Consider the following 14,227-nt stretch of genomic DNA (forward strand, 5'->3'; position numbering starts at 1 on the left):
TCCTAAGTAGTCCCTGAACATTATTTGATATCATCATCATCATCGTCGGGATGATGTTAAGAGCCTGGACGTGTAGCCAGGCTGCCAAATGTTTAGCAGGCCAAAACAGACTGCCAGTTTTTTTTTTTCCTTTAATCATTAAAATGGGGCAATGTTAATACCAAAGCCTCCTGCAGCCTGTTGATCCTGGAGTTTCCAGCCTGGAAACTGGCTGCCTACTGCTTATTCTTGCTGAGCGTCATTCTCCTACTCTGCTGAATATGAATAACTATGCTCTTGTTCTCTGATTATTATGTTGATTAAGAGAAATGGTGCCTGTAAGGTGCGTGCTAAGTCCTAAACTCAAAATGAAATTATTCTGCTTCTATCAACAGTTGTCCAGTGAGAATATCTACAGAAAGTTATTGAACTCCTGAGATTCAAAGTACAGTGGAACTTTATTGTTTGACAGTTGTATATTTTAATAAGATAGACCCTTGAAAATCTCAGCAAAACGTGTGTATGTGTACCTTGCATTGAACCACCCTTAACTGAACCAAAAGAATTGTATTGACTCCTTTGCGTTTTTTTTCCTCATGAGCTTAATACAATTTTAAAAGATCAATTTATGAAATTTTTAGAAAAAAAACTCTTAACTTTTGTGTAAGAAAATATTTTATAAACACTAAAAGAATTTACTGAAAAGAAAAAGATAAATAAGACTACATAAAAACAAAAGATGCCATTAAAATTAGAAGATTAAAAAAATAGGTTTTAAAATTATCATTAAAATAGTGAAAGGCAAGCCATAGAGTGGGAGAAGATATATCTTCACTAAGTCTAACAAAGGCCTCGCATCCAAAATTTGTAAAGAATACCTACCAATCAGTGGGGTGGTGTGGGACAGACAGCTCAGTAGAAACAAGGACAAAAGGTCTAACAGACACTTCACTAAAGAAGATAACCAAAATGGCCGGCTGCCAGAGACATGCCCATTCTTGTTATTCATCAAGGAAGTACTGATTAAAGCAAGTGTGCGCTCTTGCAGTGAACATTAGGGTGACTAACACGAAAAGGCTGGACGTGCAAGTAGAGGTGAGGAACGTGGAACGGCTCCCGCGCGTGGAAGTGGAGTATGTGCTGCTACAGCCCTGTAGCTTGTTTTCGGTCATGTCTGCTCTGGACAGTGTGTGTGCGTGTTGTGATCCAGTGATGTGTTCTTGGTGTACCCCCAGCAGAGATGCGTACGTGCTTGTGAGAGTGCATACGGGTGGACACACAGATATGTACAGAATGAGGAACAGAGAGAGCGTTCTGGTGAAACTTGTTTTGGTCATTCTTGAGGTTTGGCTTCCTGAGAAAAATTGCTTTTTAGAGGGCTATAAAAAGTGTTCATAGCATTATTCCTCACAGCCCCGAGGTGGAAACCACTCAGCAGCCTTCAGGGTAACGTGGATGAGTCACTGGGGTGTGTTGCACAGTGCAGGGCCGAAGAGACAGTGGAGTCTCCTGAAAGGAGCCAGACACATCCTGTGTGACTCCAGGCAGGCAAAGCTCGCCTTCCCAGGGCAGAACGTGATGCTGCCCTCGGGCGGTGGGGCTGGAGGGACTTCTGGGCGAAACTCTGGGTATCTCGTCAGCTTCTGTCTCCTGCGGGAACCTCGGGCTGTAGCACACTCACATGCACATTTTATTTTTTTATTTTTTGCAGCAAAAGGAAACATTTACAGATTATATTTAAACTTATTTTTAGAATAATATTTCAGTAATTGGCAGTGCCATACTCAATATTGTTTGGACTGTGAAGAAGAAATGACTTATTTCTAATTGTTTTCCTTTGTTAATTATTTTTTAGATATGAATTGAGAATTCGTTATTTGCCAAAAGGATTTCTAAACCAGTTTACTGAAGACAAGCCAACTTTGAATTTCTTCTATCAACAGGTATAGAACAGTGCTTTAATGCATTTTTTTCCTTTGTTTCTTTCAATCCTGTTTATTTCATGGTTTTATTTTAGAACTAGATTAAGTCTAACATTTGGGAGAATATGAGTTTGTCACTGTATGGCAGTGAGATTCTTATACCTCATAAGAAATTAGGAGTTTTTGTTACTTTGTGGATTTTTGTATACTGGGCAAATTTTGTATACTTTAAGTAGAAACAGTAAGTCCTAAGTGATACAACCTTTGCTCTATCTTTAATTCAAGTATAATTATCATGCCTGAATATCAACAAACTTGTCAGATGTTTATCCAGAGCCAACTGTTCCCATATGATTTCAGTAGCAGTTTGTGTAAAACCAGAAGTGACTTTTTAAACTAAAAGTAGCTTTCTTACTACCCATAAGGGTAGATAATACATACATGTGGCATAAATTCTAAATTCTCTGTAAGGTTTTAGTTAGACAGTAAATACATGTGGCATAAATTCTGAATTCTCCATCTAGTGAGCTTCCTGTAAACAGTTCCTTGCTGTTCGGTCCTATGCTGTTTGCAAGCACAAGTGATGTGACGTACCTTGGAGGGATGCTGACACAGGGGGGGTGTCGAGTCCAGGTGGCTCCCTTGCCAGATGTCGTCTAAGGAACTTTGTAGCTGAGGAAGAGATGAACTTTATAAAACACAGTACATTGAAATCTGTGCTAAAGTGGTTTGAAAGGAAATGGGCGAGAGAGCCGGGACCACACCATGTAAGGAGCAGGTTTTAGGTTCTCTCCTGCAGATTGGTGAGAGTATTTAAAGAATTTAAGTAAGGAATGTCTTGATTGGAATTTTTTTTTTTTTTTTAATAAGCCCACCCTAATGAGGTGGCAGTAGTCGGGGTGGATTGGACCTTAAAAAGGCTGCGAGCAAGTTGGGGGCTCTTTAGGTGTTTAGGCAAGAAGTTAGAAAGTTGGGAGGTAGAACGGTGTGGTAGTAAGCAGATTTAGTGGGTGGATTTGGTGGACTCAGAGACTGAACAAACTGGAGCAGGAAAGTGAGGAAGGAAAAGGCTGATGGGTTTAGATAGGCGGCATACTTCTATTCTTCTCTCTTGTAGATGATATGAATCACTGGTGTAATTTCTTTGAAAAAGAAATCCACCCACTGAAGACATCTGTGACTGCTTTAGTGACATTGATTCCAGGATGCCTGAGACGGGCCTAAATAGCTCTCAGTTATTCCTTTTTATAATTTCTAGGCTAACCTGAAAGTCAGCAACGTTTTTGTTCCTTTCACACTGTTACTAGGTTGTCCTAGTTTTTCCTTTCAGAAGCCCTTGCTTCTGTGTATATGATTAAAAGCTAGCACCCGCGCCGGCCTATCCCAGATTTTCCCTTACTGATGGGACGTGTCTCAGTGCAGTCTCTGACTCAGGTGAGGGGTCCCTGTAAAGCCTAAGGGGTGTGAGGCGTCTTGGAGGTGTGCTGTGCTGGTCATACATGTTACAGCTCCATGGTGCCAGGTGCCTCCACGAGTTTCTTCACAGGGGGTATATAACACCTCCTGAAGAGAGTCTTTATGTTGATGAAATGAGACACTACTGTCTGCCACCCTGGAATTCCGGCCTGTAGAGAGGACCCAGCTTTGAGGACTTAGCACATCACGTGTGAGTCCCGGTCTGAGTGTGCGCAGCTTGCTGTGGGATGGGACACACCTCGTCCTGCCGTGTGCCCTGCGTGCACACCTTCCCGCCCCGCCACCCCTCTCTGCTTTCATCCATTCCTAGAGTTTCTCTTCAGTCTGAAGTGAAGTGAAGTCGCTTAGTCGTGTCCAACTCTTTGCGACCCCATGGACCGTGCAGCCCGTGGAATGCTCCAGGCCAGAATACTGGAGTGTGGGTAGCCTTTCCCTTCTCCAGGGAATCTTCCCAACCCAGGGATTGAACCCAGGTCTTCTGCATCGTGGGCGGATTCTTAACCAGCTGAGCCACAGGGAAGCCCAAGAATACTGGAGTGGGTAGCCTATGCCTTCTCTAGCCGATCTTCCTGACCCAGGTATTGAACCGGGGTCTCCCGCACTGCAGGCGGATTCTTTACCAACTAAGCCACAGGATAGCTCAGTTGGTAAAGAATCCGCCTGCAATGCGGGAGACCTGGTTTCGATTCCTGGGTTGGGAAGATCCCCTGGAGAAGGGAATAGCTACCCACTCCAGTATTCTGCCCTGGAGAATTCCATGGACTGTATGGTCCATGGGATCACAAAGAGTTGGACACGACTGAGCAACTTTCACTTTCATCCTAACAATTAGTCCCAGGTGGCTCAGGTGGTAAAGAATCTGCCTGCAGTCCAGGAGACCTGGGTTCAGTCCCTGGGTCGGGAAGATCCTGAGAATTTCTTTTGTTTCCTGTATGCTTTTATAATGTCCTACCAAGTACCTGTGATTTAAAGGAAAATAGAAGTGTAGTCGTAGTAACGTCCCTTTCCTGTGTTGATGGCCGGTGTTACTGCTCACCTTGGCCCATGTATCAGGCTTAACTGACGCTACATGGGGCCAGGTAGATATGCCAGAATTACCAAGAGGGAAGAAAAAAGAAAAACGCTGTGATTTGTCGGAACTAATGAATTGGCAAGAATACCAAGAGCTTTAAATAGGTTCAGATTTGTATGTGACACCGTTGACATTGACAGTTTTGTAAGTTAAGTTGCATACTGGCAGTTTCATAAGATTGGAACTAATTATTCCACTTTGGGGGATTCATTCTAAAGAAATAAGATGCACCTGTGTGCGTATGTGCAGGGGTGCTGTTGGCACATGTCAGTGACAAACAGGAACTCGGGACCATTGTGTGACCCGTGCTGGCTCTTACCACAGTGGCATGTTTTCGTGCATGTGTGTGTTTTATGAACCTGGTATTTTATTGAACCTCACGTGTGGGAATCTTTAGGGTCTACACTGGGAAATAGTGACCACTTCTGAGTGTTTTTTGTTCTTGTGTTTTCCAGGAATTCAGTTTATTTCAGTTCAGTTCATTCGCTCAGTCATGCCTGACTCTTTCTGACCCCATGGACTGCAGCACACCAGGCCTCCCTGTCCATCCCAGAGTTTATTCAAACTCATGTCTGTTGAGTTGATGATGCCATCCAACCATCTCATCCTTTGTCATCCCCTTCTCCTCCCACCTTCAATCTTTCCCAGGATCAGAGTCTTTTCAAATGAGTCAGTTCTTCGCATCAGGTGGCTAGAGTATTGGAGTTTCAGCTTCAACATCAGTCCTTCCAGTGAATATTCAGAACTGATCTCCTTTAGGATGGACTGATTGGATCTCCTTGCAGTCCAAGGGACTCTCAAGAGTCTTCTCCAGCACCACAGTTCAAAAGCATCAATTCTTCGGCACTCTGCTTCCTTTATAGTCGAACTCTCACATCCATACATGACTACTGGAAAAACCATAGCCTTGACTAGATGGCCCTTTGTTGGCAAATATCTCTGCTTTTTAATATTCTGTCTAGGTTGGTCATAACTTTTCTTCCAAGGAGCAAGCGTCTGTTAATTTCATGGCTGCAGTCACCATCTGCAGTGATTTTGGAGCCCCCCAAAATAAAGTCTGCCACTGTTTCCATTGTTCCCCTATCTATTTACCATGAAGTGATGGGACCAGATGCCATGATCTTAGTTTTCTGAATGTTGAGTTTTAAGCCAACTTTTTCATTCTCCTCTTTCACTTTCATCAAAAGGCTCTTTAGTTCTTCTTCGCTTTCTGCCATAAGGGTGGTGTCATCTGCATGTCTGAGGTTATTGATATTTCTCCCAGCAATCTGGATTCCAGCTTGTGCTTTATCCAGCCCAGCATTTCTCATGATGTACCCTGCATATAAGTTAAATAAGTAGGGTGACAGTATACAGTCTTGACATACTCCTTTCCTGATTTGGAACCAGTCTGCTGTTCCATGTCCAGTTCTAACTGTTGCTTCCTGACCTGCATATAGGTTTCTCAAGAGGCAGGTCAGGTGGTCTGGTTTATTTTATTATTTATTATTGTTATTTTTTTATTAATTTTGCTCTTTTAACAGAATAGAAAGAAAAGAATTTTGTTAAGAATTCCTCTGTATCAGTTCCATCCCATGAAAGAGAAAGAAAGCTTCTAATAAACTACTGTAATTTTATTATTCCTGTTTTGAAGCCTCGCCAAGCCCCTGCTCATCACGCTCCTTATTTTGGGTGGAGTCGTGAGGAACACGACATGTCAGTGGGCGTAGAGTGCCGCTTTCCTGATGGGAGATCGGTCTGTGGATGCACATGGTTACATTTAAAGATGTCCTAAATGTGACTACAAGTGAGATATGTCACAAATGAGCCACTATGTGTTTTGACCCATTTTAGAACATTCTGAAAGATATTAATCAGCACACTCTAAAAATAAACTAGAATCTTGCTATAACCCTATTCACTGTAGAGCAGGAGTCTGAAGAAATAAGTTTTCTTGGCTGCCCGGCGTGGCATATGGGATCTTAGTGTGGACTCCTAACCCCACCAGAGATTTTTTTATTGTTTATTTCTAAACAAATAATTTTTTTGATGCCAAAGCTAATGACTTATTATAAAGCACGAAAAGTATGTTTTGCCTTGAGTTTGAGTTTTTCCCTTGCCATATAACATTTTATTCTTCTTTATCTCTCTGACTTGTTAAAAGTGTATTTGACTGGCAATCTTTTGCAAATCGTGGTGGCCATTAGTTTGAAGGGCCATGTCCCCGTTTGGTCAAGAAGTTGTTATATTAACTAGGTTTGCATCAACAATGCTGAAGTCATGTGGGACCCATTTGGCACCACTGACATTTTGAGCTTCTGAGATGCCTGCGTCTGTTGTCACTGTTTCTTCCTACAAGTATGTTAAGATTTAAAATGAGTGTATCCATCTAGTGGCTCTTAGAAAACATTAAATGTAACAGAACTCGTGGCTTATTTGGCAAGAAGAGTTGCAGTGGGAAGCTTTATGGTAACTTTATGGCTTAGAACCTAAACTGCAGAAAGGTGTGAGGGGCCAAGACGCGCTTATTTTTTGTTGATCGACCTTTCTGTTATTTTTACTCCAATTTTTAGTTTTTACACATTTTTATTCAGATAACTATCAGAAATATTTCGTTAACTGTACTTTCTTGGGTGTAAAGCTTTCTGTCAGTTAAAACGTTTTGAAATGGCAGCTCCAAGTGGGAAATTTTAGTTTAAAATGTGAAATTTTCAATGTGGGAATTATCAGCTGTCCTGTTCCAGAAAGAAGTTAAAATTAAATTGAAGTCTAAGCCTGACTCATTAGAAGATGTATTTTCTGTACGTCTTTGCTGCTGCTAAGTCGCTTCAGTCGTGTCCAACTCTGTGCGACCCCATAGACGGCAGCCCATCAGGTTCCTCATCCCTGGGATTCTCCAGGCCAAGAATACTGGAGTGGGTAGCCATTTCCTTCTCCAGTGCATGAAAGTGAAAGATGTGTGTCTTTAAGTAGATTTAATAACGTACCTTTTTTTCCTGTTTTTCCACTCCTGTATGTTTTTGGTGATTCAGAAAGTTTTATTGTTGTCGTTAGGTAAACTCTGTCATGCTTATATTGGGGGGGGCCGAAAGGTTCATTTGGTTTTTTCCGTAAGATGGCTCTAGTAGCACTTAGTAGTCTTTAACTTCATTCGAAAAAATTTTGTTATATTGTATGTGACAGCTATCATATCAGCATGCATTTAAAAACACATAGCCAAGTTGGTGAATTTTTGTGTACACATTGTAATATTGAATATGGAAGGAAAAAAGCAACACTTTCAGCATGTTATGCTTTATTATTTCAAGAAATGTAAAAACGCAACTGAAATGCAGAAAAAAATTTGTTCAGTGTCTGGAGAAGGTGCTGTGGCTGATTGAACGTGTCGCAAGTAGCTTGTGAAGTTTCTTGCTAGAAGTTTCTCGCTGGACAATGTTCCACAGTCAAATAGACCAGTTGAAGTTGATAGTGATTAAATCGAGACGTTATTTGAGAGCAATCAATGTTATACCACATGGGAGTTAGCTAGCATACTCAAAATATCCGAATAAAGCATTTAAAGTCAGTTGTACCAGCTCAGTTATGTTCATCACTTGGTGTTCAGGTTCCACATAAATTAAGCAAAAGTAACCTCCTTGACTGTATATCCACGTGCAGTTCCCTCCATGTAATGAAAAGTGTTCCATTTTTAAAACAAATTGTGATGGGTGATGAAAAGTAGACTCTGTACAATAATGTGGAATGGACAAGATCGTGGGGCATGCACAATGAAACATCATCAGCCACACTAAAGTCCAGTCTTCATCTAAAGAAGGTGATGTTATATATGTGGTGGAATTAGAAGGGAGTCTTCTATTATGAGCTTCTTCTAGAAAACCAAATAATTAATTCCAACAAGTACTACTCCTAGTTAGACCAACTGAAAGCAGCATTGGACAAAAAGCGACCAGAATTAGTCAACAGAAAATGCATAATTTTCCATCAGGGTAACACAAGACTGCATGTTTCTTAATGACCAGGCAAAAACAGTTACAGCTTGGCTGGGAAGTTCTCATTCATCTGCCATATTCACCAGACATTGCATTTCCATTGATTTCCATTTATTTCAGCCTTTACAAAATTCCCTTATTGGAAAAAATTTTAATTCCCTGAAAGACTGTAAAAGGCACCTGGAACAGTTCTTTGCGCAAAAAGATAAGTTTTGGGAAGATGGAATTATGAAGTTGCTTGAAAAATGACGGAAGTTTGTGAAATAAAAGGGTGAATATGCTGTTCAATGAAGTTCTTGGTGAGAATGAAAATGTGTCTTTTAGTTTTAGTTTAAAACTGAAGCACTTTTTTGGCCAACCCAGTACTATTCAACCCATATTTTTTTGTTTATCTTTTCTATATAAGACTTTACAAATAGGAAGCAGAAATGATTATTTGGTCAGTCACTCTTCCCTGCTGATATTTTTAGCTTGCCTTTTGAACAAATACCTATTATTAATAAATGCTATATGAAATAACTTAGTGAGTTGTTGAAAAAGCATTTGACTTATAAGATAGCATAATTCTTTATATTTTTTTAAAGCTTATGTATGGAAGAGAAAGATCAAAGAGTTTGTTTTGGTTGAGAACTGCCTTTGAGTTCCTTTTGTACACAGACTCTCCACTCTGCGAACTGGCAGAACACAGGCAGGAGTGCTTGACGGTCGAGCCAAGTTGGCCGACGACCTGGGATCACTCAGGTGGCGTAGCATATAAATGGTTATGTGCAGCGGGCAATAATGGTTATATACACGTTTGTCTGCCCTCAGCCCCATCTTCTTTACACACACTACTGAGGACTTTCAGGTCTGTGTGATAAATTTATGTAGCTGACAAAGCATTCAGAAGAGACCGAAATAAGACCAAAAAATCTCATGAGACCAAAATAAGACCAAAAAAATCTCAAAAGCCAAAGTGTTGATGTGGCACATGGAATAAATTATGGAGTAATTTAGGATTAGAATTTTTTATTAGTGCTGTGAGAGGTTTTTATAGTAAAACCTGTGCTTAATATGATGAAAAAGCTCATGAATGGAAATATAATACTTGCCCACAGAAGGAAGTCCAGATACATCCTATTTTTTAAGTAGGAAATTGACATCAATATGGAAACAATTTAATACAGTAAACAACTTTCAAAGGTCTTTGCTTGGAAAACACTTGCAGATTTGCTGGACTTGGCGTTCGTAAACAGTAGTAATCCGTGGTATAAGAGGAGAACACGATGGAAAGCGCGTGGTAAGATGGAGTAGGAGGTGCGTGTGAAGCTGTTGTGTTAGACCCTGGGTTCCCGGGGCGGTGCGCTGTGGTCCTCACTGGCCGTTAATCTTCCTTCTGGTGGAGAACGCCTACGCAAGAAGCTGTAGGTACGCACTGCAGCTTGAGGAATGAGGGTCAGTGGGTGGGTTTCGAGTTTTAACTTTAGTGCTCGCTGTGTGACCTTGAGTACATTAATTTTGAGTAATTAAGTTTTCTGGTCTTCATGTATAAAGTAGGACCGAAGCCTGTCTTAAGGAAGAGTCATTGTACAGGCTACAAATAATGTATCTAAAACCACGTACTACCTAGCCCCTGAATAATACAGTACCTCTGCTGTCACCATCAGTCTTTTTAGGCCCTTTCTAAGGCTCTGAATTGGGGATTATAGTTCTGTCCTGCTCACAGTGATGCTGTGAAGATTAAATGAGAGTCATACATAAATCTATCTGACGTGGCAATGAGTGTATTTACTCAAAGCAGCTATATATCACACACATGTAAATCTTCAATAAATTGCACTTATTTCACAAAAGAAAGCAATGAATTCTGCCGGTAGTTAGTAGGAGGTGAAAGTTAGTCAAGAAATGTTTTGTAAAGAAATGAGCACTGAGTGTTAAAAACCCTACATCTTGCAGAAATTTTCATGAGCACAACATCACGTCGTGATGTGCACAGTGGTTCAGAGAACATGCCCTCTGGAGTGTGGGGGAGGGGGAGGCTCTGCCGATACGGCTCATTCCATGTGGATCAGCACACCTTGCAGAGAACACAGACACAAACGGACCTCAGGCCGTGGGCACACAGCTCTCAGTCAAGAGTAGCAGGTCGTTGCTGTAGGAAAAACAACTCTCAGACGTTTCACGTCATGTTTGTACATAAAAGGGTTTTCCATAAAGACGGTTAACGTAATTTTACCTCTGTTTCTTTTTTGCAGCTAATGTGAGCATGGTTTTGATGAATGAATAAAATATGTGATTACACTTTCCCACCTTTGAATAGCGTTTAAAAGTCCTAGTAGTTAATCTTAAGGCAGTTTTGTAACCGCGTGTTTTCTTCAGTGTGCAGCTGATGCTCTGCTGTGTTTGCTTCCAGGTCTGTGCCAGACCGTAAACTGAGATCCCAGTGAACGCGTCGCTCAGAACAACTGGTGTTTCTCTAACTCACATAGATACTGTTTTTATCTCTTCTTTTTATTGTGTGTTCAGTAATAAAACTCTTTATGATGCAAAAAGTTAGTTTTAAAATTTAGACTTATTTTTTGCTGTATAGAAGAAGACAGCTGAAGTGTAGAGTGATTCTAGAATCACAACTTTTTACTTGATTTAGTGAGATGTTGAGTAATTCATTTCCGTTGATTCATTCCATTGAATCATAGTAGGCATCATTAAATGCCTACTATGTATAAGGAACAGAAATGATCAATGCTTGTAACTCTTACCTGGAAAATAGCATTCACACACAGAGGTATCCACATGCCAGTTTGATGGCTTTATTCTTTCCTTCATGGGCCCTCTCTTCAGTCATTCAGTATTTCTTGACTACCCAGGTGTGGGTGCTAAGGCAGAACACAGAGCAGAGGTTTCAGTGGAAATGGCGTTCAGGTCAGAGCCAGGTGGCTGCGCGCCGCTGGCTGAGCGGGCCTGGCTCCCGTCCTGGGAGGGGGGCGAGTAGGTGAGCATAGGCGCCCCTCAGGTTGTAAGTTCTGGAGCTTTAAAGAGAAGACTTTCGTTTTCTCTGTAAGAAAGGGATGTGGCAGGTTGACTGGAAAAAATACAAATCTGTGTGTTGCCAAGCTTCGTGGGCAGGCATTGCAGAGTTTCCAGGCAGTTTCTGGTGACCATTTGAGGTCTGTCATCATGAATTTAAAGCAAAACACATAGCAGGGTTTCTCTAGTTGCACAGCAGTAAGTGTGGAGAGGGAGGGGGTGGTTGGCTTCAGTATTCACTGTTTTTACCAAGCAGTTAAAATGAAGGGGTAAGGGAGCCTGGGGAGTTGGGGGTCTTTTCAAGGGGAGTTATCATGATGAACTGTCAGTACGAGGTGGATGGAGTAGTTAACTGGGGAGTAGAAATCTTTTGAGCAGGTGAACTGACAGGCTGGGTAGCAGCCGTTGAAGAAGAGGATCTTTGGCATTTTTCCTAGAGCAGAGATCAGCACTCTTTTTTTCTGGGAAGGGCCAGAGTGAATGTTTTAGGATTGAGGATCAAGAGGCAAAGTGGAGGGTATCCTGAAATACTTGTGTAACGAGACAAGACTGATTTACACTGAGTTCTGTACTGGGGAAATTCATAATTTAATAATGGAGTGCAGTGTTTTGTAAGATAGGCCTACTAACGAGAGGAACGAGTTCCTTTTGAGGGGAGAAGAACATTTTTCTTAACTGAGGTTCAAAATGCGTGCTCTCTGCCATCAAAGTCAATTGCAGATGTTGGTCTCTTGATGCTCGTCTGTGAGATTTTACGTGTCTCGTCTTTGAAAATACTTTCACATTGATAAGCACCCTCAGATACTGACCTCAGTCCCTCACAGTCATTGCTTGGAAGACAGCTGTCAGTGTTCTGTTAGAGCCTTCTCTTTATGTCCCACTTCAAGCACGTTGTCACTTTGCAGGTTCAGTAGTTACAATTGATGGTTAAGTGGAAGCATGTCAGTTGCAGGATTAAATGGATTTTGAAACAATGTCAGTTTTCCTTGTGCCTGTGTTGAGGTCCAGAAATGCTGCAGGGGCTGCACTCTGAGTTCAGAAAATTTGAACACAAGTTTGCATGGAAAGGGACCTTCAACAACATGGGAGGGTATAGAGAGCCGCTTGAGGGTCCGTGATTCGGATGACGTTTAAGTGCTCATGGATGATAAAAGTTCTTCATAAAAGAAGACTGACTCGCTGTTCTCTGATATTGCTCATTTTACACCCAGCATCGAGTGTCATTATGGACACAGTGCATGTGAAGTATGGGGATGACACCCAGCACACATTTGCTAAGTCTACAGCATCCTCTTACAACGACATGGTTTTACCCATTCCTTTCTGTTGTAGGTGAAGAGCGATTATATGTTAGAGATCGCTGACCAAGTGGACCAGGACATTGCATTGAAGTTGGGTTGTCTAGAAATACGGTAAGAAGATAACTAGACATTGAGGTCTTTATTTAGCAATGTTTTCCTTTATTTTTTTCTAGGTATTTTCCTTTTCCTTGTAAAGATTATCAATAAAATACTGAATAAAAATTTAGGTAAAATTTAAGAATATTCTGAATTAGGTTAAATCGCTGATTCTAGAATCTTTTAAGGTGATACTTCGTGGTAGTTAGAATGCAGTGATAAGAGCACAAGTGTGTAAGCAAGTCTAAGGCTGAGCTCCCCAGGAGGACCTTCTGCGATGCAGGAAGTGTCTGTGAGATCCCCGTGCCAGCCACTAGCTGAGGCGGACACTGAGCACTCAGACGTGCAGCGTTACTGCTGTAAACTTGAACGTGAACCATCGCCTGTGTCTGATGGCTGCCATTGAGGGGAATGGGAAGCTGAGAATGCATTTATTTCTGGTAGCATTTGTCATGTATTCTGTGTCACCATTTTAAACTTTGAATAAAAGAATATTTCTACCTTTGTCAGCTATGATTTTAATTAAAACTTACCCCAGGCTGCCAGTTTAAGATGAGTTGGTTAAATTAGCTAAAACTTGATTATGTGTACTCAAAACAGTGATAATTTTCCCAGGAGATCCCTGTTTTTTATATTGTATAAGGTTATGAAATAACAGTTCCTGTAAGACCCACAGATCATTAAGTATAACTCTCAGCAACTTCATTAACATTTGTTTTCAACCTTAATTATATATCCCAGAGGGGGAAAAAGCCATCTCTCACTGGTCTCCTCCTTTACAGTTTTCTCTTGGAAAGCGAATTTGGACCCTTTCCTTCAGTGTGTTAACTGATTTCTGCTGCCTGATGAAGGAGGACTAATGTGGAGAATCAAGTTTATTGTTTAGTGATAGCTTGTCAGAATGTTTGTGACTGAGCTGCGCAGTAGTTTTAGTCATTTGATATCGCAGACGCTCTCCACGCAGATCTGTGAGTGTCTCTCTTCTCTGCTTCAGGCGGTCGTACTGGGAGATGCGCGGCAACGCCCTGGAGAAGAAGTCTAACTACGAAGTGCTGGAGTAAGTGTGGCGTTGAGGTCTGCCTGTGCGTGTTCAGAGCTGAGTCGTTTTCAGACTTAGATTTTATTAGTTTATCTTTACTTCAGAAAAAAATGTATTGTTGAATCTAAACAGTACTGTGTCTAAAATCTTTGTATCTGAAAACAGAAGGTTTTATTAAGAAAATAATTCTTGATGACATTAATCATTAATTGGGTTAGCGAACATTTAAATTTGTTGATAAATGTCTTAAGGCTAATAGTCTTTGGCTTGTTAACACATAAATAATAAACTTTTCTGGCTCTGTAGATTTAACCATATTGGGATGGAGTTTCATTTCTAATTTATACTGAATTATTATTATTTATATT

At 41.0% G+C, this 14,227-nt stretch overlaps 1 protein-coding gene across 24 annotated transcripts in view; it reads left to right on the forward strand.

The window, feature by feature from the left end:
- The window catches only part of PTK2 (protein tyrosine kinase 2), a 190,096-nt gene that overhangs the window by 86,712 nt on the left and 89,157 nt on the right, over positions 1-14,227 (forward strand). For all 24 annotated transcript variants that reach the window (XM_060419958.1, XM_060419961.1, XM_060419969.1 and 21 more), the window contains 3 exons: positions 1,835-1,922; positions 12,756-12,835; positions 13,815-13,877. In XM_060419958.1, the coding sequence (XP_060275941.1) occupies positions 1,835-1,922; positions 12,756-12,835; positions 13,815-13,877 (231 nt within the window). The remainder of the gene's footprint in view (positions 1-1,834; positions 1,923-12,755; positions 12,836-13,814; positions 13,878-14,227) is intronic.

The sequence above is a fragment of the Ovis aries genome, chromosome 9, assembly GCF_016772045.2.
Source record: "Ovis aries strain OAR_USU_Benz2616 breed Rambouillet chromosome 9, ARS-UI_Ramb_v3.0, whole genome shotgun sequence".
In the NCBI taxonomy this organism is placed as follows: Eukaryota; Metazoa; Chordata; class Mammalia; order Artiodactyla; family Bovidae; genus Ovis; species Ovis aries.